The sequence below is a fragment of the Triturus cristatus genome, chromosome 8, assembly GCF_964204655.1.
Source record: "Triturus cristatus chromosome 8, aTriCri1.1, whole genome shotgun sequence".
Taxonomy (NCBI): Eukaryota; Metazoa; Chordata; class Amphibia; order Caudata; family Salamandridae; genus Triturus; species Triturus cristatus.
The window spans coordinates 1,453,376,074-1,453,403,528 of record NC_140591.1 but is presented as its reverse complement, the minus strand read 5'-3'; the positions used below and the strand labels follow the sequence as shown (position 1 = coordinate 1,453,403,528).

At 47.4% G+C, this 27,455-nt stretch overlaps 1 protein-coding gene across 1 annotated transcript in view; it reads right to left on the bottom strand.

The window, feature by feature from the left end:
- RSF1 (remodeling and spacing factor 1) overlaps window positions 1-27,455 on the bottom strand; it is a 705,323-nt gene that overhangs the window by 334,074 nt on the left and 343,794 nt on the right. Inside the window, exon 8 of the mRNA XM_085623248.1 lies at window positions 24,399-24,503. Within this exon, the coding sequence (XP_085479374.1) occupies window positions 24,399-24,503 (105 nt within the window). The remainder of the gene's footprint in view (window positions 1-24,398; window positions 24,504-27,455) is intronic.

Below are 27,455 nucleotides of genomic sequence, written 5' to 3'. Positions count from 1 at the left end.
GAGGATGGAGCCGAAGCCCATGCGCAGTACGGACCGAAGGAGGAGTCACCGAACTCGTGACTTCCAAAGACTGTCCAAAGAACAAAAACAAACTGCAAACATCCGGGCCCAACACCAGATGGCGATCTATGCTAAGTGTACAATCTGCAGCTCATATGCCTCGAACAGACCGGTTTTCTTTGAGGTTGTCATATGCAAATGAGTGCATGCAAGCAAGGACAATGAGGTGCAGCAGAAAGGAGCAATTAACTTCTCCACATTGTTTTTTCAAGTCTATCTATTGTTTCCAAGTGTTCACATGGATAGTATGGTGGCCTGATCGCAAATGCGAGAAATGTTGAAAAAAGTGAATGTCGGCGATCGGAGAGGGGGCGGAAGCAGAAATAGTGATTAGGCACAAAATAACAAAAGTGACCGTCACAATATTCTACCGGATGATTCTGCGGTCTGGTCACTCAGCCCAGGACATCTGTCCTGGGACAGTACTCTGCTGAGGTCCAGGAATCAGCAACCATTCGGTATTTGGAGGTGTAGGAATAAGTGTTTATCAGGACATCACTGAAGCCTACACTAGCAGGCCAGGGAGTCAGTATTGAGTGAAAGCGCTGCTGCGATTATGGCTCTGTCAGCCTTGGTAAAACACTGAGAGGGTCTGATTCTGCCCACTCACGAGCAGCCTAAGGGTCGGTACCGGGTGTGGGCACTTCAGCCTCCAGACTCTGGTAGTGTATGGGCAGCAACCATTTTTCACATCCATTTGGCAGGCGTCACCCTCACTTAATATTAACCCACCTGATTCATGAGAGCACTCCCTCAAACCCCTGAATTCACTAGCATTTTTGAGTCAAGAGATAGACAGCTATGAATTTGCATCCTTCAGACATCCATCACCCATTAAGAGGAAGAAGCAGCCACAGACAGCTTCACTTTACATAAATAAAATGTAGCCTTCCAAACATAGCAACACAGTCCTTAACATAACAACCTCTGGTAAAGCCTGTCTGGATCACTGGCTTTGACAGAACCTTTTGGTGACGTGTACAGCATTGCTAGAAAGCATTTTTTACTCATGCTGTGCAGCATTACCAAAAGAAAAAAGGTCCGATGATATGGCCACCAATGACAGCTTAAATTTGTAGACACTTCTATACATACCATGCCTACAAATTGATGTGTTATCTCCCATAACGTTGCTGTGATTTTGCATAATTATGCTTCAGCAAATTACAATTCGACTCCCTCCTTCAAGGTTTACTTTTTATTTTTCTAATTGCTTTTCTCTTGGACCAATAGTTGCATATTGCTAATGGGTTGCTACCTAATCCTCAGGAATGCTTTCATCTTTTTTTAATGTTTGTGAAGTAATCAGAAACTCATTTTTACATCATCCTCAAGTCATCTGTATTGATCTAATTGAAAAGTAATCAGATGCTCATTTTCAAGTCATCCTCAAATCATCAGGAACAATCGGGTCCTGAGAAGTCATCAAATGCTCATTTTCGTGTCATCCTCAAATCATCAGGTACAGGCTTCTAAACTCTGCTGATTACTTCAGGAGCTTGATGATGTCTGATGATGGGAAAATGACTTCTACAGTAGTTGCATGATCATCCGATGACTCTGGGATTGCTTCTAAAGTAATCCTGTTTGACCAGGGGCAGGCCTCACTGCGTCTCCCGCGCTATCCCTGGGCACTTCCAGCCAGAGTAAAAGCTGGCCGCACCACACCCGCCTCGTCAAGGGCTCGTCCTCGGCCTCTAGAGTCTCGCCGGTCGAGCCGTACGCGGCTGTCTCTTTCCTCCTTTACCCCTCTCCTGTGGCCTCTCATCAGTCTGGCAATGGCGGCGGGACTCGCCAAGGTCCACGGGCTCCTTCACAGCCAGTAAGCCCGGGGCAGTTCATGGTGATCACCACCTTTCAAATCAGCACGGAGGCCGCCATTTCAGAAACCCGGGCACTTCCGGTCAGAGTAAAAGCAGGCCGCACCGCACCAGCCTCGCCTAAGTCACGTCCCCGGCCTCTAGAGTCCCGCCGATCAGGCCATTCACGGCTGTATCTTTCCTCCTTCACCCCTGCCTGGGGCCTTTCATCAATCTAGCTATGGCGGCGGGACTCGCCAGGATTCACGGGCGCCTCTACAGCCCGCCAGTAAGCCTGGGGCAGTTCGTGGCAATCCCCACCTTTCAGGGCTGCACAGAGGATGCCATTTTCTGGGAGCAGGATTCCGACAGGTCTCCAACGGCTTGTAGCGACGTTCTCCAGTTGCAGGCCGATGTCCCGAAACACAACCGGGACCCTGGGAATCAGGGGGGGCAGGGGTTCGCTGTCAGTCCGTGTGAAGGTCACCATAAAGCGAGGATTTTACAGGATTTCAGCCGTTGGGGCAGGAGCAGCGCTGATGCACGTCTAGCCGGCCATGTTGTCAGGCCACATCCCCAAGAAAATATACATTTAACCACATCCCTTAACATATAAAGAACAGAGATTCGAATTGCAGAGTGAATATGATTTTTTCTCTCCTGCGTGCAAGTAGGTTGTGCCATCGGCTTACGCAAAGGGCACATATTACTGACGCTCCTGCGCACCGATATCAGTTCCTTTCTTTTCACGTCCTTTGGCACTGATCCTGAGCTACACTATCAAATTCATTGGTGTTACCAACTGCTAAAATTCATCATGACTATCAGTGAGCCAAGAACATGACTTGCTCCTAAAACAAAAAGCTTGACGCTGTGTCGTGACTTCAGGAAGCAAATGTCAGACACAGATGCATACGATGTTTGTCTGTAATGTCGAGGTTCCTGTCATGACTCAAGAGTAATGACACAAATGGTCCTTGATGAACTCAAAAGCAATTAGGAAGGGAAACTCTGGGTCACAGAACATAAAAAGAGGGGCAGAATGGTCATGAAATGTTGGCTCCACTAAGTCACGAGGCTGTTTACGTTCCAAGTGGCTGCTTCCATTTTCTGGTGTTGCAGCCAGTCTTCAAGTAAATCAGAGTCCAAGTCGTGCCAAAAACGCAAAAAGATGAAATGAGACTCGTCTCCATCTTGCCTCTGTTGTGGAGGAGTGAAGATGCACCATTAACACCCCAAAGATCCAACTCCACACGCGTTATGCGACTTGGAGCCCATCATGAGATTTGTTCCAGAATGTTGCCAGTTTCTCAGAATGGCTTTGACTCCACAGCTAACAGAGGCCTTCAAAAAGTCAATTCTGCCGAATTTTTAAGGCTATGCTGGCCCCCTCTTGAGTGCCTTTGGCCCCCACAGAGCTGTGGCGGTCCGCAGCTGCACTTTCACCAGGAGGACCGGAGTCCCTCACTGGCGCCAAATTACCTACCTTTTAGTGCTGACACACTCTTTTACTCTGGCCTTGCAGCCATATCCCTTTGAAAACAAATGCAAACACAGCCGCAGTTATGGGAACAGTCTAACACTCAATAGAAGTATTATTTCATATACCCCAGTATACACAATCAACTTACATTCAAAGGGTCTTCTACATATTTACTAAGCCTGACATTTTGTCCAGAGGACAGCCTCATTTACTAGTTAGATGCTTGGAGACACAATCAACTTACATTGAAAGGGTCTTCTACATATTTACTAAGCTTGACAATTTGTCCAGAGGACAGCCTCATTTACTAGTTAGACGCTTGGATACTGAACTGTCAACGGATTTAATCACAACAATTATCAACTATAAGGACTTAGGAGCTCCTCCTTAAGGAATATCTACCTAAAGACCAAGGAGGACTGAAACGATTGGGTGGTTCCCGGTCTGTTTTGGATCACTATTGAGGACACAATAATATTCTGGTGATCCTTAACTGGCAACGGGATAGTGCAATTTGTCTGACCCTTACTTCATGTTTTTAATGCATCAAATATTTTTTTGTCATTATACTATATAAATCATTAATTGAACTGAATAATATAGAGAGAGTAAAATGCTAGTTACCAGTATGCATCAGTTCTTGGCATGTAGGCCTGCAGATTCACACACTAGTGCATAGATCGCCATCTGGTGGTGGGACCGGATGATTACACTTTGTTGTTGTCCTGGAAAAGTCTTTGCATGGTAGATGACTCCTCCTCTGGAGCATAGTGCGCATGGGCATCGACTGCATCTTCAGATTGTTTTTCACCATTACGGGAAATGATGGAGTTGTGTGAGAACAGAAAGAGATGAGAACAGAAAGAGATGTCCATGTATAGTGTATCTACTTAAGATATTAATGGAACAGATAGAGGTAGCCGGGGAGGCGGGTGGGCGTGTGTGAATCTGCAGCCCTACATGTCAAGAACAGATGCATACTGGTAAGTAGCATTTTCCGTTCGAGGCATATGGGTTGCAGATCACACACTAGTGCATAGATTGCATAGCAGTTCTCTGCCTTAGCGGCGAGTACAAGTATCTGTTGCAGTGGTTTGAAATAGTGTTTTGAGTTGAGCCTGGCCCACACTAGCTTGTTGTTTTGCTTTCACATCTACACAGTAGTGCTTTGTGAATGTATGCGGTGTAGACCATGAAGCTGCTTTTCAGATATCATCTAAGGGAATGTTCCCTAAAAATGCCCTAGATGCCCCTAGTTTACGGGTGGAATGAGCCCTAGGAGGAATGTATAGAGTGTTTTGATTTTTGGTAGCACATTTGAAAGCATTTAACAATCCACCTTGCAATCCCAGTTTTTGAGATGAGATTACCTTTGTGTGGAGGAGAAAAGGACACAAAAAGCTGCTTTGTTTTACGAAATGGCTTTGTCCTATCAATATAGTAGAGGAGAGCTCTTTTAACATCTAATGTATGAAGAGCTCTCTCAGCAACTGTTTGAGGTTGGGAGAAGAATACTGGCAACTAAACAGACTGGTTGAGATGGAATGGTGAAATTACTTTTGGAAGGAATTTGGGATTTGTCCTTAGAATCACCTTGCTGTGATGAAGTTGCAAGAATGGTTCTTGAACTGTAAGTGCCTGGATCTCACTCCCCCTTCTGAGTGATGTAATAGCTACTAGAAACGCAACTTTCTATGAAAGAAATTGTAATTCACACTTATGCAAAGGCTCAAATGGAGGACCCATGAGCCTGGTGAGAACAATGTTGAGGTTCCATACAGGGGAGGGTGATACCTTGGGAGGAATTATTCTTTTGAGACCTTCCATGAAGGCTTTTATGGCAGGAACTTTGAATAATGATAGATGCTGTCTGTTTTGAAGGCAAGCGCTATAGGAGCAAGATGTAACCCGATTCAGGAGTATGCTAAACTACATTTGTGGAGATGCAGCAAGTAGCATATGATGTTCTGGATGGAAACATCTTGTGGCTTGATGTTGTTATTGGTGCAATATATAACAAATCTTCTCCACTTAGCTGTGTAGCAAGCTCTAGTGGTGGGACGTCTAGCTTCTTTGATAACATTCATGCAATCAGGTAGGAGGTTGAGATATCCACATTCTAAGACCTCAGGAGCCAAATTGCTAGGTTGAGCTGCATGGGGTCCGGATGCATGATCTCTCCATGGTTCTGTGTTAACAGGTGTGGTGAGAGTTGCCATTTTTGATGTGGTACCACAGAGTTCTAGTAGTGTGGTGTACCACGGTTGCCTTGCCCATGTTGGTGCAATAAGAATCAGTGTGAGGGAGTGTTGCTGCAGCTTGCGCACCACTAACGGAATGAGTGGGAGAGGCGGAAAAGGGTACGCAAATCTGCCTGACCAACTCATCCATATCGCATTGCCTTTGGACAACGGGTGTGAATACCTGGCGGCGAAGCTTGGGCATTTGGAGATTAAGTGTGTGGCGAACAGATCTATTTGTGGCTGTCCCCAAACTTGAAAGAAAGGTTGAAGAACTTGCGGATGAAGTTCCCACTCGTGAATCTGTTCTCTCTGATGACTTATCAGATCCGCAACCTGACTTAGAACTCCTGGTAGATGTTCTGCTAGTAGGTAGATGTTTTGAGGAATGGCCCACCTCCATATGCTCTGCGCCAGCCGGGAGAGCTGTAAGGAGTGTGTTCCTCCCTGTTTTTGAATGTAGTACATGGCTGTCATATGGTCTGTGCGGACTAAGACAGCCTTGCCTGAGAGGTAATTTTGAAAAGATTTTAGAGCTAGAAAAATGGCTAGCAACTCCAGATGGTTTATGTGGAGTAGCTTCTGTTGTGGTGCCCACCTGCCCTGTACTGTGTGCTCTGACAAATGAGCTCCCCAGCCGGTGAGGGATGAGTCTGTGGCTAGTACTACCTGTGGAACTAGCTTGAGGAACGGCCGTCCTTTGGAAAGGTTTTTGGTGTTCCACCACTGCAGAGAGTGATATGTCCGGCCGTCGACCACCACCAGATCTGTTAATTGACCTTGAGCATGGTTCCACTGGCTTGCTAAGCACTCTTGCAGAGGGAGCATCTGGCGTCTTGCGTGCGGTACTACGAAAACGCAAGATGGCATAATTCCAATTAGTTGCATGAACAATCGAGCTGGTAGTGAGTGTTGCGGTTGAAATTTTTGTATAAGAGCTTGCATGCCTTGTATTCTTATTGGATTGGGGGATGCAAGTCCTTTGGAGGTGTCTATTGTGGCACCTAGATACTGTTGAGAGCGGCATGGTTGGAGGTGCGACTTTGTTTTGTTTATAGTGAAACCGAGTTTGTGTAAGAGGTGAATGGTCTTGTGTGTGTGCTGGACGCAATGTGGGATGACTTGGCTTTTATTAACCAGTCGTCCAGATATGGGAAGACATGGATGTTTACTCTTCTCAACCGCGAGACACTTTGTGAAGACTCAGGGTGCTGTAGTGACTCCGAAGGGGAGGACTTTGAATTGGTAATGCTGACCGTCCACTACAAACCAAAGGTACTTCTCCTGTGAGCTTGGTGAATGGGAATGTGAAAGTAGGCATCCATGAGATCTAGGGTAGCAAGGAAATCTCCTTGTTTTAGCAGAGGTAGGACCTGCTGTAATGTGACCATATGGAAGTGGTCTGACTGTAATGTAAAGGTTCAGGGGCCTCAGGTCCAGTATGGGTCTGAGGGAGCCGTCATGTTTTGGGAATAAGGAAATACAGAGAGTAAACCTGATGGTGTGGTGGAACTGGTTCTATTGCCTGTTTGTGCAGATAGCGACGACCTCCTGTTTTAGGAGTGTGAGATGGTCTTGTGACATGGGACGCTGTTTGGGTGGTATTGTTGGAGGAGTGGAAGTGAGCTCAAGGCAATAACCTGACTGAATTGTCTCACCCACCTGTCTGTTGTGATGGAGTTCCAGACAGGTAGGAACTGTCATCTCCCCCGACAGGAGTGGAATGGTCTGGGGGGAGGGGAGGGAAGTCACTGTTTGGGGGCGGAGGTGGTACGGGTGTTGTTACCTTTGCCTCTACCTTTAGTATTGTTGCCTCTGTATCTTCCTCTGTAATAATCTGGATCATCTAAAGGTTGCTCATCTTCTGCCCCCCCCCCCCCCCCCCCCCCCCAAATAATATAGTCATCTGCTGGTGCAGGGCTGTGTGGGATGAGTGGTGAGTGTGTGGGGGAAATGTAAGGGTCTGGCACTTCTGGAAGTGGTGAAGGTACTCTTATGGGAGACGTTTGAGCATGTTTTTTGAGAGGGACTGTGGAAGGAGGTTCCAGTTTCCTTTTAGCAGGTGTAGTGATATGTCCAGTCTTTGGGTGAATAAGAAGAGTCTTTTGCTCTGGACGAAAAAGCTCTTCAATGGGAGAATCCTTTCTCGGAACCGGCTTATCATGTTTGGGATCGAGCTGTTTGCTGGGTTTAGCAATGTTTAGTACAGTCTTAGGAGTAGATTGTGGTTTCGGTTCCGAAGATTTGTGGTCGGAAGCTTTTTTCGGTTCGAGTTTTTCCTTCGGATCGGAGATTTTTTTCGGATCCGGAGTTGTTGGTTCTGAATCGTATTTCGGGTCGACAGTTTTAGGTGCCGAAGTTGGCTTTGGTGACGGACTTGGCTTCGGTTCCACTGTATTAGGTGCCGAAGTTTGCTTTGGTGCCGGACTTGGCTTCGGTTCGACTGTTTTAGGTGCCGAACTTTGCTTTGGTGTCGGAATTGGGTTTAGTTCGACAGTTTTAGGTGCCGAAGTTTTCTTCGGTGCCGGAGTTTGTATAGGTCTCACTTTCGGTTTAAGAACCTTCTGTTTATTGGGATTGACTGGAGGCTGACTCGAGCCAGAATCACCTAGAGGCTTTTTGGGTGTCTTCGTTGCCGGGCCCGTAGGCGGGGAATCGGAAGTTTGTGATCGGTGTGCACGTGGGCCCGAAGATGGAGGTGGAACCGAAGCCTCAAGCGGAGTGGGGGTATCAAGAGGGTCGATGTCTGTACTTATGACCCACAGACCAGCTGAAAGGGGATCGTCATCTTGTGCCTGCTCGTCAGCTCCGGAAGCTGAATCCTCTGCTTCGGAAACGATGACTTCTTCCTGCTGTTTTCTTTTTCGGACTCCGGTTGGACTGGAGTCTCCTGGACGAGGGTGTCTGGTGCCGATGAAGACGATTGTGCCATGACTCTCCGAGCTCGACGGTCTCCGATTGTCTTTTTTGACCGGAACAAAGCACAGGCCAGGCAATCTCGGCTTTCGTGCTCTGGGGACAAGCACAGATTGCACACCTCATGTAGATCAGTGTGGGGGAATTTGTGTCCACACCGAGGGCACTTCTTAAATGGTGTTTTTTCCATGAGCCGAAGGCCCAATGGCGCAGTTGGGCCAGATGGCCCTCGACGAGCAACGGAATCGAGAAGTGAAGGTTGTTCGAGACGCGTGTATAAGGAAGTCTCGATCGAAAACAATATCGATGGTAGGAATCAAGGAATGCGCGTCGAAATGAGATGGGTAACGAAACCGAGCGGGAGCGACATACACATCCGAGCCCGATGGCGGAATAAAAACCAATCTGAAGATGGAGTCGATGCCCATGCGCACTATGCTCCAGAGGAGTCATCATCTACCATACAAAGACTCTTCCAGGACAACAACGAAGTGTAATCATCCAGGCCCACCACCAGATGGCGATTTATGCACTAGTGTGTGATCTGCAGCCCATATGCCTCGAACATATTTATACTGCATCCCAACATATAGGAAACTGATTTTTGAGTTAATCCTTCAGGAGGCACTGTGTGTTTTATATTTACTCATAACCTGCCCAGTGCAGCAGCTCAGCGCGCCATTTAGGTATGTGAGGTCCTCTAATGCTTTTCCAGTTAAGTGTGATTGGCAAGTATTAGGGCAAGGTCAGAAAATTTGGTAGTAACCCTATGTTTTTCAGGTCTACGGAATAGTCCTGGGAAAGCAAAAGACACACAATTGATGGACGGAATGCAGAACAAATCAAAACATGGATCCCCAGTCAAGAGATCTGGGTTAAATTCATCATTCTTTTGCTCACCATGCTACCCCAGTTTAGACATGGCCATATGCAAATCAGTCTCGACCCTGTGACTCATGGGAACAATCCAGCCCGAACTGCCAAGCCAGGTCCTCCCTGGACCGGAAACAAGCATCCTAGTGTGAGAAGTTGGCCTGGTATATGCTGTCCACTAGTTATAGTGGGCACCTTGTACCAGTCCAAACAACCCTTATTGATGAATAGGTTTAAGACAAGCTATCCTAGCTATGGAGAGCAGCCTTCAGGCTAAGTCTTGAAGGAGTGTAAAGCAGCTTGGTTTACCACATTTAACCTCCTGAATCACTAAATGAAAGGAGAACCACACAAGGTATATATATAAAATATATGTATTTATTTCTAAACACTCTCTACTAACCTCTTTATGAAGTTAGAGAGCAAGGCACACAATAACAGTTATTAAACGACAGTAAATAGCACAATATACAATGGGCCCCAGGGGTAGAGCAAACCCTATATTAAGAAAGTAGTATAAGAACCACGACTTGGCCAGACAGTGCCTTGAGCACGTGGAATCGCTGGGACCCCAAGGAACCACCCAAGGCAGTGACACAGGAGACCCACGGGGGACGTGTGCAGTGTGAGAACACAGCCGCAAGCACCATACAATTCAATAAGAAAGTCGCGGTTGGAATTTTAAAGAATAAGGACACTTAGGAGAGGACCTTCAGCAAACTCCTTTAGACTTAGAGGGTTCTAGGGCCAGCACCCACGGATGCACCGGAGTACTCGTGTTACCTCACCCAGGGAAGCCGGGTGCATAGGTGTCAAATGGTATCGGGGAATCGTCGTTGATTTCAATGGCGATGTACTGCAAAGTGCTGCTGCTGTGGAAAGGAGAAGTGTCCAGTGTGATCCAAGCATTGGATCGAAGATGTGAAAAACCTGAAAGCAGAGGGGACAGAGTCTGGGTCACTTGCCAGTGACCAGGGGCACGACAGGCGAATGCCCACCGATGTCGGGTGTTTCAGGTGCGAAGAGGTGAAGCTTGACTCCACTGCCACGGGGACCAGGAGGCATCGACGACGACCACAGTCCGCAGGCGAGCTGTCCCACGAAGGATGTCGAGTGCTGAGGGGGTCCGTTTCCTGATTGGAGACCAACAAGCCTTGGCAACTGCAACCCATGCGGTGAGAAGAAAATGGCTTTGGTGTGGACCTGCAAGGTCCTGTGGACTCCCCAAGCAATGGAGAGTCAGGGCACGTCTGGAGCAACCGGGAAAGCCCATTGAAAGTCAAAGTACCCTTCTCAGGGACCCACAAGTCGACGGACAAGGGATAACGAAGGGACCTCGAGAGGAATCACTAGATACCAGCCCATGGGTCACTCGAGGAGTGTAGGCCAGCAATCTTCGGTGGAATCACTGATCAGGGTCTGGACTACAAGTAGCCCAAAGCACAGCCTCAGGGATCGCCAAGAAGCATATGCTGCTGCAAATGGTCGCGGTGTCCAGGGGTTCGGGTTGCATGGTCCCCACGAGGGCTTTGGATCTCAGAGTTGCTGAGAGCACGGAATGCAGAACAAATCAAAACATGGATCCCCAGTCAAGAGATCTGGGTTAAATTCATCATTCTTTTGCTCACCATGCTACCCCAGTTTAGACATGGCCATATGCAAATCAGTCTCGACCCTGTGACTCATGGGAACAATCCAGCCCGAACTGCCAAGCCAGGTCCTCCCACGGATCGGCCTCGAGGAAGCTTGGAAACCCACCTCCTGTGTTGCAAAATCGAGAGCAGTTGTCGATGCAAACCGGACAGGTGCGTCTTTGGTGCCTGCCTTGCAGGGGAGTAACTCCTTTACTCCAAGGGAGATTCTTCGGTCTTCCAATGTCGTGTAGATAGTAGAAGTTCTGGGATTCTGTAGCAGAGTTTCGTGCAGGTAAATCTAAAGTCCTGTAGTCAGGGGTTCCTACTTTATACCCAAGGAAGGTGTGGGACAAACTCTGGGGACCCACCTATGGGAGGGTCAGGACAGAGGGGTGGCTACACCCATGTCCTTTGTCCAGGTTCGCGCCAGAGCATGGACTGAGTGCCCCTGTAACCGGTTTGAGCTGGACTATGCACAGGGACACCAAATGTGCCCCCAGTGCAGACATCAAAGCACTCTTGGAGTGCACCCACCCAGTCCCAATACACTAAAGCCTGTCTGGGAGGTGGTTACACCTTCCTATGACAGGAAACATATTGTCCAGGCCTCCCCTGCCGGAGTTTCGTCCAGCGGCAGGAGGGCAGACTCATGTCTGTGGCTGGCAGCATCCATTTTGTGATGCCAGGGTCTGTTAAGCTGGTACCGGGTATACCAGTGCTGTCATTTTTCTCCCTCTAGTAGGGTGGAATCGTACTTCCCACACCAGTTACTGGTGTGGAGGTATGATTCAAAGGTGTTTGACTCCAAACATAACATGTTTCCATGCAGCCATTCCAAAGTTAGCATTTACCACAAGGTTATAATGCACTTAAGAGTATATGGTTTGGCTGCATCACAAACAACCCCGGAATAAAGGTTCCAAAAGCTGCAGAGGGGCTCTGCTCATGCATGGGCACCCTCTCACATGAAACCCAGCACCCTGCCTTCAGGATTGTTAAGGCCTGCCATAGGGGTGATTGATAGGTTTACATGTGCAGTAATGAATATGCTACTTACCAGTATGCATCTGTTCTTGGCATGTAGGGCTGCTGACATTCATATCTGTGCATAGATCGCCGCCTAGTGTTGGGTCCGGATGATTGCACATTGTTGTCCTGGAAGAGTCTTCGAAGTATCCAGAGATGGGCGACTCCTCCCCTGGACCACAGTGCGCATGGGCATCCTCTCCATCCCCAGATTGTTTTTCACCATTGTGGCAGTGATGGAGTAGATACAGGAAGTGATGACCATGCTATACAGTAATTCTGAGAGCTGCAGCTGCTACAGGCGCCGGGGAGGAGAGTGGGCGATATGAATGTCAGCAGCCCTACATGCCAAGAACAGATGCATACTGGTAAGTAGCATATTCAGTTCGAGGCATGTGGGCTGCTGAATTCATATCTGTGCATAGAATACACAGCAGTACCTCCTATTAGCGGCGGCTACCCGTGCCAGCTGCAGCAGTCTGAAAAAGAGTTTTGAGAACAGCCTGTCCTACAGCTGCCTGCTGTTTTGAGTGTACATCTACACAGTAGTGTTTGGTAAATGTATGTATAGTGGACCATGTGGCTGCTCTACATATTTCCTGTAAAGGAATGTTTCCCAGGAAAGCCATGGACGCCCCTAACTTTCGTGTTGAGTGGGCTCGTGGAGGAATCGTTAATGTGCGTTTAGCTTTTTGATAACAAATTTGGATACATTTAACGATCCATCTGGCTATACCTGCTTTGGAAATGGCGTTGCCTTTGTGTTGTGGAGAGAAGGCAACGAAGAGTTGTTTAGTCTTCCTAAAGTTTTTAGTTCTGTCAATATAGTACATGAGGGCCCTCTTTACATCTAGTGTGTGGAGCATGCTCTCAGCGACATTTTGTGGGTTTTGAAAGAAAACAGGCAGTTCAATGGTTTGGTTCATGTGGAACTGCGATATTACTTTAGGCATGAATTTGGGGTTGGTACGTAGTACGACCCGGTTTGCGTGAACTTGTATAAATGGCTCCTGAATGGTTAGTGCCTGGAGTTCACTAACTCTTCGTAAGGAAGTGATGGCAACCAGGAAAGCCACTTTCCAGGTGAGGAATTGAATCTCACAAGAATGGAGAGGTTCAAAGGGTGGACCCATTAGTCTGGTGAGGACCAAGTTGCGGTTCCACACCGGTGCTGGGGGGTGCCTTGGGGGAATCACCCGTTTAAGTCCTTCCAAGAAGGCTTTGATGGCAGGCACTCTGAATAAAGAGAGGTGCTGCCTGTTTTGGAGATAGGCTGCTATTGCTGTTAAATGGACACGTATTGAGGTGTATGCCAGATTGCATCGGTATAGGTGTAATAGATAGCAGATTATGTTCTGAATAGATGCGTCTAGCGGGTTAATGTGATTGTTGTTGCAATAAATGACAAACCTCTTCCATTTGGCTGCATAGCAAGCTCTGGTAGTGGGTCTCCTAGCTTCCTTAATGATCTCCATACAGTCAGGTGGCAGGTTTAGGTAGCCAAACTCTAGGACTTCAGGAGCCAGATTACCAGGTTCAGCTGTTGCGGATCTGGGTGCTGAATTTCTCCATGGTTCTGTGTCAAAAGCGCGGGTTTGATCTGCAGCCTTTGATGCGGCACCACGGAAAGTTCCAGAAAGGTGGTGTACCATGGCTGGCGTGCCCATGTTGGAGCAACCAGGATGAGTGTCAGTGAGTGCTGTCGCAGTTTGCGTGCCACCAGCGGTATCAACGGCGCTGGGGGAAAAGCGTACGCAAATTTGCCGGACCAGTTCATCCATATCGCATTGCCCTGCGACTGTGGATGTGGGAACCTGGCGGCAAAGCTTTGGCATTTTGCGTTTTCCCTTGTGGCGAATAGGTCTATCTCTGGATGACCCCACTGCTGGGAGTACGGTTGGAGTACTGATGGGTGTAACTCCCACTCGTGCATCTGGTGGCTGTGTCTGCTGAGCAGATCCGCCATCTGGTTGTCCTTGCCTGGGAGGTGTTCCGCCATGAGGAATATGTTCCTCTGAATGGCCCACTTCCACATGCTCTGAGCCAGATGAGACAACTGTGGAGAGTGTGTTCCTCCCTGCTTCTGTATGTAGTACATGGCAGTCATGTTGTCCGTCCGGATCAACACGACCTTGTTGCACAGGTGTACTTTGAATGCTTTCATTGCCAGGAAGATTGCCATCAGTTCCAGAAGGTTGATGTGCATCTTCTTTTGTTGTGTAGTCCATAGTCCCTGCACTGTGTAATTGAGTACATGAGCTCCCCATCCCTGGAGAGACGCGTCCGCTGTCAGTATTATTTGTGGAACAGGCTCTTGGAACGGTCGGCCCTTGCAAAGGTTTTGTGGATTCCACCAATGCAGAGAGTTGTATGCCCGACCGCTCACCAACACTAGGTCTTTTAGTTGCCCGTGAGCCTGATTCCATTGACGTGCTAAGCACTCCTGAAGCGGGCGCATATGTAGTCTCGCGTGTGGGACTATGAAAATGCAGGAGGCCATCATGCCTATCAACTGCATGAACACTCGCGCCGGAAGGGAGTGTTGAGGTTTGAATTTTGAGATCAGCAGTTGCATGCTGTTGATTCTCACTAAAGTTGGCTGAGCTGTGGCAGCCAGAGTGTTGATTGTCGCGCCTAAGTACTGTTGTACGTACGCAGGTTGGAGACTTGATTTTGGGTAATTTAGTGAGAATCCCAGATCGTGAAGAAGGTGAATGGTGTGGGACATGTGGGTGGCACATTGTTGTGCTGACTTGGCCTGAACTAGCCAGTCGTCCAAATAAGGGAAGACGTGAATATTTTGTCTTCGCAGATGCGCGGCCACTGTCGCCAGGCACTTGGTAAAGACCCTGGGTGCTGTTGTTACTCCGAAGGGGAGAACTTTGAACTGATAGTGATTCCCTTGAATAGTGAATCTGAGGTATTTCCTGTGTGAAGGGTGTATTGGTATGTGGAAGTATGCATCCTTCAGGTCTAGCGTAGCTAGGAAATCCCCCTGACTGAGTAGTGGGAGAACCTGTTGGAGGGTGAGCATATGGAAATGCTCCAATAGTATATATAGGTTTAGGGGTCGCAGGTCTAGGATAGGTCTGAGCGAGCCGTCCTTTTTTGGGATCAAGAAGTACAGAGAGTACACCCCTGTGCCCTGCTGGGCGATGGGCACTACTTCTATGGGCCCTTTCGCGAGCATAGCAAGCACTTCTTGCTGTAGTAAACCCAAGTGTTCGGCTGACATAGGACGGTGCTTTGGTGGTATGTTGGGTGGAGTGGAAGTTAGTTCCAGACAGTACCCATGTTGAATGATGTCCCTGACCCACCTGTCCGTGGTGATGTTCTTCCAGCTGGAGTCGTCCCCCGACAGGTGTTAAGTGGTCGGGGGGTAGGGAGAGGGCGTCACTGTTTGTTCTTTGGGGAGGACCTGGTGTTGCCATATCCACGTCCCCTGCCCTTGGTGCTGGATCCACGATATCCACCCCTGTTGTTTTTATCGTAGGTGGTTTGTGTGCCACCTTTAGCATACTGTTGTTGTGACCCCTGACCCCTTGACGTTCCCCTATTTCCAGTGCGACGAAAGGAGCCACTACGGAATTGTTGCGTTTGTAGCGCCCCCATAGATTTGGCAGTGTCTGTGTCTTTTTTTATTTTCTCTAGGGTAGTGTCAACGTCTGGGCCAAATAAAAATTCCGTGTTAACCGGTAAGTTGAGGATATTGTTTTGGATCTCGGGTTTGAAGCCTGAGATGCGTAACCAGGCATGGCGTCGCAGCATGACACTTGTGTTTATTGCCCTGGCCGCTGTGTCAGCTGCGTCTAGGGCGCATTTTATGGATGCATTAGTGAGGAGTTGTCCTTCTCTAATGAGGAGTTCCGCTGACTCTTTATATCCCTCTGGTAGATGTTGGAGCAGTGACTCCAGCGTGTCATAATGTGACCTGTCATAACGTGCCAGGAGTGCCTGTGTATTGGCAATGCGCAGGATATTCGCTGCTTGCGCTGCAACACATTTGCCCGATGTTTCAAGGACCTTTGACTCTTTGACTGGGGGAGGAGCATCACCAGTCGTCTGTGAGTGGGCTCTTTTGCGAGCGTTGGCAACCACCATAGAGTCTAATGGCAACTGACCCCTAATGTATTTAGGGTCACCAGGTGCAGGCTTACATTTCTTTTCAATCCTGGGGTTTAACACCCGGGCTCTTGTGGTGTCCTTGAAAATGTCTTTGGCAGGCTTCAAAACCCCTTTAAGCATGGGCAGAGTCTTGACAGTCCTTTCTGAAGATGCGAAAGTGTCAAGCAGGAAGTCCTCCTCAATGGCGTCAGAATGCAGTTCCACCCCATGATGAGCAGCAGCCCGTTCGATAAGGGCATTGAATGCGGCCGTGTCCTCTGTAGGAGACGTTTTAATATTGTAGAGTTGCGCATCCTGAGTATGTGGCGCAATACTTTGGTCTGTGGGGTCATCCCATGCCTGATCAGGGTCTTGTGGTTCATCAGGATCTGCGTCCCCGGGGTAGATGGTATCGTCCTCACCATATTCCTGCATCGGGTCCGATTCAGAAGGAGTAGGAGAAAAGGACTGCGGATCTAGTTGGAGGGGATGGAAGTGTTCTTGTAGCACTGGTTCCTGCTCCGCCGGTAGCTTGCGTTTAAGAGGAATTTTGTATGGCACCTCTTCTCTGATTGGCGTTATTTTGCGCTTGTGGAGCATTAGCCTGCCAGTGTCGGCGTCGATAAATTGTGGCCCTGAAGAGTCTTGTTCTGTTAGGCCAGAGGTGGTGGACTGTGTGTGGAGGACACGTGTCCGAATTTGAAATAGTTTTGGTGCCGATGTCGGTGGCAGCCCAAATGTAATGTTGGTGGGCTCCGAGTGCACTCTACAGGGTGAGGTAGTGTCGGGACCCGAGGTAGAGTGGAGGGCTACCCGGTCACGGATGCGTTGTAGAGATGCAGAGACCTGCTGCACAGCCAACTGAGATGGTGGTTTGGTGACATCTTGGTAGTAGGCGTCGATGCCGACCCCGACTTTTTTGTCGGAAGGGGGTCACTGGTTTGAAGGGATGCATCGATAGTCGACGTAGTCGAGGACTTGTTCTGCATCGGTGCTGTAGGCGTCGACGTAGCCGAGGCGGCCATTTTGACTGCGGAGGTTACAGGCTTCGGTGTCGGCGCCGAAGGTGTTGGTGCCTTGTGGTGCCCGAGGGCGTGCTTCTTCTGTGCGTCGACCGCGTCTGCTGCGGTGAGCTCGGCACCGAAGTCTCTCTGTACGCGTTCAGAGCCGACGACTTTTTTCGGCGTCAGCGCCGGGGCAGTGGACTGTTTCGACGCCTTTGATCCGACCACCACCAGTTTCACTTTCGATTTTGAAGGGACTGGAGCGATGGATGTGTTTGGGTTTAACAACCCGGTCGTCTTTGGTAATAGTGGCTCTTGCATAGTGTTCGATGCCGGGCCGGAAGGCGGGGCCGAGGAACCATGTATTAGGTCTTGGGTAAGGCCCGAAGGCGATCCCTCGACCGGAGCCTGACGACGATGTACAATTTCAGCCTCCGTTTCGACGGATTGGCCTAGCTCCTCGGGAGAGCTGTCTTCTTCGGCCCCATAGGCTTCGTCGAAGTCCCCTACCTCGTCGACGGCTTCTTCACGTCGAAAGAGCCCTTCGTCATCGTCGTCCGATTGGGAACCATGCTGTGAAGCGGGGCTAGAGACTATTTCTTCCACGCTCTCGGCGTCCTCGTCCTCGGTGCTGAATATGTTGGTGGGTGCGGGCGCTGCTTGCTGCGCCTCGAGCCTCGCCACCCGTCGGTTCCGCAGAGTCTTCTTGGATCGGAACCGTGCACAGGCCATGCATTTCGATTCGTCGTGATCCGGCGAGAGACATTTATTACAGACTGGGTGGACGTCGATATGAGGGTACTTGGCGTGGCACAACGGACACCTCTTGAACGGAGTCCTCGATTCCATCGTCGATCGAGCGTCGAAGTTTGGACCAATTCGGTCCGAAAGTTGGAAGAGGGTGTGGAGCACTAGAACTAGTAGTCGACACCGAACGGTAACTGTACCGACGAAAACTATAGGCCTTTTGGCCTAAAACTAAGTATTCCGAAGTTGAGCTAAGATAGTTGCATCCGAACCCAATGGCGGAAAAAAACAATCTGGGGATGGAGAGGATGCCCATGCGCACTGTGGTCCAGGGGAGGAGTCACCCATCTCAGGATACTTCGAAGACTCTTCCAGGACAACAATGTGCAATCATCCGGACCCAACACTAGGCGGCGATCTATGCACAGATATGAATTCAGCAGCCCACATGCCTCGAACTATGGAGAGATATAGGTAACCTATATCTCAGTAAGGGGTGCATACACCACCTTACACAGGCTGCAGTAGCAGACCTGTGATGTCATTTTGGAGGGCTTACCAGGGGTAGCATAATACATGCTGCAGCCATTAGTAGGCCTCTGGGGTACCTATGCCCTGGGTACATAGTATACTAGGGACTTATACGGGTACCCCAGAATCGAATCTGGAGTGTACCTAAAGTACCTGGAATCTATTTCAAGGGGAAAGCAGATAGGCTGGGGTCCTGAATAGCGGGATCCCAGCCAAACTAAGTCGCAAATCAGCAAAACACCAGGAAGAAAGTGGGGGCAACCATGCAGTCAGATTCCACCTTCCTACACCAAGGACCGGTTTCATTGTTTCACCCCTCTTCAGCCAGGATAGCTTGATTCCAGTGGCACAGTGAGCCCAGGACCCACGTCTGGGCATACCTGGTGCACTTAGGGCAAGAAAGCAAAAGACACAATTTTGCATATGGCTGGGTCCAAACTGGAATGGTGAGCAAAAAACAATGGATTTAGGCCCAGATCTCTGTACCGGGGTGAACGTATAACATTGTTCTGCATTCAGTCCATCAATTGTTTTTTTTGCATTTGTCACCCCGAGTGAGACGGGTATGCCCAGACGTGGGTCCCGTGCTCTCCATGCCACTGGAGTCAAGCTATCCTGGCTGATGAGGGCTGAAATCCCGAAACCGGTCCTAGGATGCTTGTTTCCAGGGGGACCTGACATTGTTTTGCATTCTGTCCATTAATTGTTCTTTTTACATAGGGAATAGTCCCAGTAAGCAGGTCGTTGGGTTAAGGAGTAAGTTACTGGTTATTGCCACCACTTCCGTCCAGTAGTCTGTGACGTGGGTACAGTGCCATACCATATGATGTTGGCCTGACGGCTGCCTATCTCAGGATATAATGTATTTGTCGTGGATCTACTGACTAGTTCTCTATTGAATAAGAGTGCAGTGGGTGCTGTACTCAAATGTGATTCTATTTTGCATGACTACTATAACTGGAAATGCCTCGTGATTATGTGAAATGCCAATAACAAAATTTATACATTTTTTTTAAAAACTTTCTTTTGCACTTTATTTGTGGTCTGCACCAAAATCTCAGCATTTTGGTATGGAAAAATCAGGAACGATAATATTAGACAGTGGAGTTGCACTCATAATATTAAGATTAGGATCATTAAAAGTAGCTGCTATTTTTATGGTCTTGCACTCATTTCAAATTTTAATTTCGTTTTGTGTTGTTAATGTTTATGGCTTTAAATATTAGAGATAAACATTCTTTAGTAAGTAAAGAAAGGGGGCTATTAGGTGCTTAATTTTTAAAAGAATAAGTGCAGGGGCCCAAATGTTTGGTAAGAAACTCGTTGCTGTCGCTATCGAAGGTCAGAGTGCTGAACACCAAGGCTGCATAGTTTTGACTCCACCTTATGCCTCTCTAATTCTCCACAGAACAATTCCTGCCTCTTTATCTCACTATTACTGGTTCTTTTTCATCCATGCTTTTGCCCTTTGTCACTGTTTTTCCGTCTTACTCTTTCTCCTTTGTGTATTTTTCTCTCTCTTGCTCTGTGTGAAAGTCTGTAGAGGATAAATAAGTGCCGGTCACAAAAATAAATGGTGGTGGAACCCATCTGCAACCACTAGCATAAATTAACCACTGGGGCTGTTTCACATGTGTTTAACCCATTTAGAGCACCGGAATTTTCACTTTTGACTACCTTGTTCTTGGGCCTTTACTGTGGGTGTGTCTCGCTACCTGAGTCTCACACATGGTAATTTAACGTTAATTGGACTGAGCGTGTTTACCGTCAGTCTCTGTCTTTTAAGATAAGGTAGCTGCTTCCCAGCTATGATAGGAGGTACTGGACTAGTTACATGTGAACCTATGTGCGCACACATGTACGTGTCACGCGCGTGTGAAGTCTACTGTTGTGCTAAACCCAGTAACTGCTCACTGGTAGCCTGGACACAAGGCACTCTGCGAGCGCAGGTGTTGTCCTGGGATAGGCCTCATAATATTAGTAGGCATTCATAGATAGGTGAGTAGGGTTTACTGGAAAACCTGTAGTGCTTTCAATGTATTATACATATAAGTGAAATGTACCCTAAAGTTCAGTTTAGCTCCGCTTAGGCCTACACAGTTCAGCGAACTGGGGTAAAACATTCACGCAGAATTTTTGTTTGAAGTTTCCAATACACATTAAATGGACATCTTATTTGACTTCAGGAACTGTCATATTTCTCTGGCTCATCTCATGATCAATATTCCGGGCCTAAGTTCTCCCCCTAATGAGGCCAAGTGAATTATTCTGCTCCTCAGCAGAAGGAACAAAGTCCTCACAACACAAAATGAGCAATTATCAGTGATTGGCTCAGTACCTGGGAAGGAAGGGGTGGGAGAAAAATCTGATAATTAGCTGGTAACATTACACCTGGCTGTGAAGGCCCAGACCCACTGAACAAAGGAGGAAACCCAGACATCTGGAGCCAACAAAGGAGATGCTCGATTTTGATGTTTGTTGGGAAGGGATCTGGCAGTGCTGTCAGCTAGGAGCGGAGTTGAGGCCCTCAGAGGAGCACTTTTCAGAGAAACCATGACAGTGCAGTCTTGGTTTGTCCCAGAATGCTGTGTAGGAGGATTGCGACAGTTGGAGGGATGATGTGGCATCCTAGGATTGGCCAGGGGTGTTTGGGATTTAGAACTATCCAACATCACTTAAAAACCCCTGCACAGGGGAGAGACAGGTGTTAAGATCCTGGACCGGGAAGGCGGTGACAGGGGAAGAATCACCAGCTGGAAAAATCTCCTGATGTCCTGCCAAGATGGACTAGGGACTTTGAATCCAGTTGACCCCAGGACAAGTGTGGGTCTATCTAGGGCCAGTGGCGCTGGCCCCCTTGTGCCCCCTGAAGATCTTTACTTCAATGCCCCTATGTCCTTTCCTGACAGGAGGGTTCTCTGCTGTCCCGTAGAAGAGGGGATAAGCAAGATGCCCCCACCAGAAGGAATGGAGCACTAGGAGCCAGTAAGAGAAAAAGGCTAGAGCGGGGATACAGCAAATCCAGGTCTCTGTAGGATGTGCCCCTTTAGAGGACAGGAGGCCTGTTGAAAATGTTCCTGGTGGATAGAGCTCGCCGCTCCCTGTGACGGAGTGGAACAGAGAGCTGCAGCAAGGTCATCAGCAGCCTGCTAGGATGCAAGCATGACAATGCACACGCCAGCTCCCGCACTGGCAGGCTATCATGTTGGCTATCATGTTGGCATGGCAGGGAGCAAGCAGAGTGGTAGTGGACTCCCCGTGCTGCAACAACATTGTATGTGGGTGTCCGGGGTGGGACTGGGGAACCGAAAACTGGTATTGCGTGGTGCCCCCGGAAGAGGTAGGGGTACCACCACCAATCTGAATCCCTGTTAGGAGGCTGCAACAATTGCACTTATTATTGAAATCGCCCTAAGTCCCAAGACCTATTGAATTCAAGGCCCCAGGAAGGGTTTCTACTTATTTCAAAGCATTCTAAGCTGGGGTGGAAGGACCCCTCGAAGTTGGATCAATGGCTGTCCTGAAGAATGTGGCAGAAACTCCAACACGTCGTGATGGTGGCGGTGGTTAGCTACCCTGAAACATCTAGTGCTACAAAAGGGAACTTGTTGAGTCGCATCATTCGCAACTAAAAACCTTTGACCATGAGGGAATTAGATCCTACATGAGGGACCACACCAAATCTGTCCATGTGGGTCCCTTTAAGGTTGCAGCATTACCAATGGAGTGTGAGGTTCCACCGGGCTCCTCTATATAATGCCGCCTATTCAATCTTTACACTAGACCATTTATTCAGGAGTTCGCGAAAATGATTTGCAGAACATTTAACTATGCTGATGACTCCAAATTAATGCTTTGACGCTATGGTTCTTCTGCCTCCCAGGGAAAACTTTCAATTTGTGAACAATAGAGGGGGGGACAAGAGGGGCTTTTACTGCTCAACCAAGGAGCAGAAGGTCCAGCATAAAGGAATGCCCACATAAACGTTAAATCAAAAGGAGATTATGCTGTTCCTTATAGGGCGGGATTTAAAGAGTCACAGGAGACAAGGATCACATGATTCTAATAATATGGAAAAATATTGGAAATCCAACATTTTGGATAATAATGCCCTCACACACCCTTGCAGGTGTCATGCTTCATCATCTGGGCTGCTCCTCGTCAGGTCGGCGGTGCAATACCCAACGGGCTCCCTAAAATTAGGGGCTCTTTGACGGAGATCTTTTTATCCAATAGCCGTATGATGATGTGCGGGTATGGGGTCAGTATTGTGTAGATGAAGTGAGATAAAATAGGGTTGGGAGTGCCGAAGTAAGCAAGTGTTTTATTCTGGGGGTCTCCTACCCTAATTAAAAATAAAGAGCAAGGCACTAGTCTGAGTGTGATGTCTCATATAGTGTGTTTCCTTGTTCTATCACAGTGAAAAGGCTTCTAGGCTAATGTGTCTGGGTCTACCCTAATCAATAGAATCCCCAGGCATCATCAGTACCCGGTGGTTTATGCATAACGCAAAGCTCCTATAGCAATGAGAAGAGGTTTCTCGTTATGCTGCTTGACGACCTTCCCTGTCCACCGGGTGAGTAAATAAATTACCACGTTAATCATGTGTAGATAGTTATCTATTCTTTGGTCCTGAAGAATCGCTCGGATAATTTCCACTAGCGAGAAACATGTCGACCCACACTTGATAGAACAAGGAAACACACTATATGAGACATCACACTCATAGTGCCTTGCTCTTTATTTTTAATTAGGGTAGGAGACCCCCAGAATAAAACACTTGCTTACTTCAGCACTCCCAACCCTATTTTATCTCACTTCATCTACATAATACTGGCCCCATACCCACACATCATCATACGGCTATTGGATAAAAAGATCTCCGTCAAAGAGCCCCTAATTTTAGGGAGCCAGTCGGGTATTGCACCGCCGACCCGACGAGGAGCAGCCCAGATGATGAAGCATGACACCTGCAAGGGTGTGTGAGGGCATTATTATCCAAAATGTTGGATTCCCAATATTTTTCCATATTATTGGAATCATGGGATCCTTGTCTCCTGTGACTCTTTAAATCCCGCCCTATAAGGAACAGCATAATCTCCTTTTGATAAAACTTTCAATTTGACATGTGCTTAATTTGGGAATAGATCGGCAGTAATTACTTAAAACACAATTCTGGAAAAAAAATGAAATAGTAATTTTGAATTATAAAGTTGACTCCTGAAATTATTTTTACTGGCTGCAGACAGAAATGGGTATGGCCTACATCCCTAAAAAAAGAAAACAAGCTTCAACTCTGGGAGTCATCATAGACCGTGATCTCCACATGTTTTCTTAAACTGAGAAAGAGCAAAAATATATTTAGGTTCCTTAGGCAGGATGACCCAATCACAGTAACAGTAGTAACGGCTTAGTCACTTCATGGCTTGACTATGCCAAATGCATACATCAAGCATCTAGATTGTTGTCTAAACTGCCTGGAAGTTGTCATGTAACCTCCTTGCTGAGGGACTTATATTGGCTCCCACTGGAACAAGGAATCAAATTTAAGGAATCAAATTTAAAGTGTGTTGCTTAATTTGTCATTCAATGGCGAGGGTCCCCAATTTTTCATTAATAGGATCAAAAAATACACTCCAGGTCGTGAGCTTCACTCTTCATCCTAAAACTTACTTACTGTTCCAAAATACTATAAGAAGTGTATAGATGGATGAAGCTCCTCTGTATAGGTTCCATTAATCTGGAACTCTCTACCTTTTGTTGTTACGTTTGCACACCGACATAGTAAATTTAATGAAAAACCTAGACATTGTTAATTTAACAAGCCTACCAACTGTATTTACTACTGTCCTCAGTATACAGCATGATCTTCCAATTATTACTCTACAGCGCTAAGAAACCTTCAGGTGAATGTACACTTAATAAATGTTATTTAACATAACATTAACAAGATTAATGACAATAATAAAGCCTTATCATACATGCTGACAAGGTGGGCAGTACCACTCTCCATCAGGGATGATCATCAGAGGGGGTCGAAGGCAGGCGGTGTGATATCCACTATCGCAAGAATCGCATAACAGAATCTGAAAAAGTAAAACAAAAATGAATCACGCAAGTAACCAAAAGTGTAATGCCAATAACTTAAGGACTACCTGCAAAGATAGTTAGTTATTACACTCTCAAAACAAGCAATTTCATAGATCTTTTCAGATAACAGCTGTCTGACTGAAAATGACCTCCTAGCAAGAACATACAGTGGGCTTAAAACCTGCCCACTGATTATCAATGGTTGGCTTTGTTACTTATTTGCTAGCTTCTTATTCAATGTTTTGGCGTGTCCATCATGTGTGTGTCCCTCCCCTGGACCATACCTTCTTGTCTCTGTCCATTGCTCAATTCTAGGGAACTAGTTTTTTATTTTTCCTTAGGCACTCAATAAGAGCGCATGTGTTTGAGATGTCTCCCTCATGTGATTCTCCGACCACACTCCATGTTGTACTTTAGTATCCATGTCCTTCCCTCCCCATGCTTCATTTTGTCTCCCTCCCTCCCACGTGCTCTGCATTACTTTAGGAAGTGTGCTCCCTCATCCCAACTGTTGCTCTCATTTGGCTGCTGCTTTTCCCTTCTCCAGCCTACTCTCCATTGCCTCCTGCCCCCAATCGCTCCTCCGTTGCCCCAACGCAGTACTGCTATTTTTTTCCATTTAAATAAAGAGTCACTTTCAACATGGTGGCTTCTTTATCATGCCTTTTCTTTCCCCTTTTGTTCTTGCTGAATGCTGTGCAACATGAACAAAAGACATTTGGAGAGGCAATATGTCTCAGAGGTGAGATCAATTGCTATGTGTGCATTCCTATGTGTTTAAAATGTGCTGTTGCCTTTGCCTGTTTAGGTTTAATAGAGCAAACATGTAATAACATGCTCCTAACTTCTGGACTAAGGTCATAAACTCAATTCAGAGAATTTAAACCATACCAAAAATTATATTTTTCCACCGAAGCACACAAAATAATGAAGTTTATTTTATTTGTGAGACATTCTACAAATGTAAATGTCTCTAGGTACAAGCCATATAAAAATATTAAGTGTCAGAGTATGCAATATGCAACTGTCAAATAAGTAAAATAAAGGTTATGTGGTAAATACATTTTTAAACTGCTCTGCTGAAGCCCAGCAAATTGAGTATTTTTTTTTAAACTTATTTTTATTTCGGGATACACATATCAGCAGTATATAGTACGAGCATATACATCATATATACAGTAAATCATTGTAGTTGCAAACATGTGGCAAGTCCTTGCTAGAGCATGTATTACAGTCAAAATGCTAAAAGCGCTGCACATCCCTATTTTTAGGTAAATAAATAACAGTGATACAGTTATCAATAAACACTCAACTATTAAAAAGAGGAAAGATAAAACTTAGCAGCAGCTGACAGAGCAGTACTTCTCATATATTTTCTAACAACAGGGACAGCTGTGAGTTTACGGCTATATCCATTCACAACTACCCCTCTGATAGATCTTAGGAGTATTTGGGAGCGTAGTACCAAGGCCTTGCCCCTATGTATCTCCTGCAGTGTGTAGCTGGGGGGCATCCTAGGCCGTAGGGAAGACCTGCTCATCATCAAAGTAAGACCACAGATCTACTCTCCCCGCAATACCCAATCATTCTCCCTTGTTGTCCAAAAACCTAAAACTCCCATGTCAGTTTGTATTACCCAGGTAGTTGGAGGTTGCCACACCACCCAGAGGTTGCCCCACCACCCCCGTCTGTGTGCAAGGGGTACCAGTTTGTGAGAGGGTGTCGGCTCCTTCAGCCATCTGCGAGGGACCGCAGCTTCTCCAGCAATATTCCCCATGTCTCTAAATTTTGTTCAGCATTCTCGTCTGTGCTGACTAATCGCAGACGTCGCTCCTCGGCCGCTCCCCATTCACACATATCGGCTGTCTGTCTGGGAACTCTAGGGGGCACGGACAGTGTCCAGTTAATCGCTATGCGGCGCTTAGCAAGCACCAGTCCCAAGTTTGCAAATTTACATTGCATTCTGGTCTTTGCCTTAGGGATCGATAGGACCCCCAGAAGACAGTGCTTGATTGTTTCCTTGATCCGAAGGCCCGTTACCTCTCGAAGTGTCTCCAGCACTCCTGACCAGTAGCGCCGAAGGCAATCCCACATCATGTGGGTGAATGCAGCCGGTTCAGCCCCACACCAGGGACATCCCGGGGAGCGTGTCGCATTAAAGCGTGCTAATCTGAGGGGGGTCATGTATGTGTGGTGTAGGTAATGAAATCATATGAGTTTAAAACTAACGTTGCTGGCAACCTCCCGGACCTGTGTGAACGCTTGCTTCCATTCACTGTCTGTGAGGGGCACTGATAGGTCTGTTGACGATCTATCCCGAACATGGGAAACATCGACGCTGAGGTCGGTCTTGAGTGCTCAGTATAAGAGAGAGCTCAATCCCCTACAGGTGCCTGGGTCAAGAATCGCCAGCAAGATGTGGGACGCCGAAAGTTCCTCGGGAAAGTCCAAAGCTTCTGTGTTGTGCGCGAGATTTTTGCATGTAGAAAAAAATGTCCCATTGGGATCCTGAAGCTTTCCCGCTCTTCAGCAAACTATAGATCACCCGCTGTAAGGCACCCTACCTCAAACCACCCTGTCAAGTCAATCACGGTTTGTATATGGCAAATACTGTGCAGCCATGCAATGGTAGCGTTCGTGCATATGGCGCCTTCCGCAGCATCAATATGACTGCACATTCCCAGGCTCCAGCGACCTGACATACCACAAAAAGATACTACGTTGGTGTCTGAGATGCCATCATAGGCATCCTGGAAGACTGTTCTCCCGTCCCCAATCTGCCACTAAGTGCTTCTATACATTGGGGACCTCCGCGCACCAGAGAGCTGCATATTGGAGAAGAGCAGCGAAATAGTAAAGATGTAGGTCTGGGACACCCAGTTCCCCGTTGCATTTCTACTTTCAGAATCTCCAATTTTACCGTAGTGCGCTTTACAGCCCGAACCAAC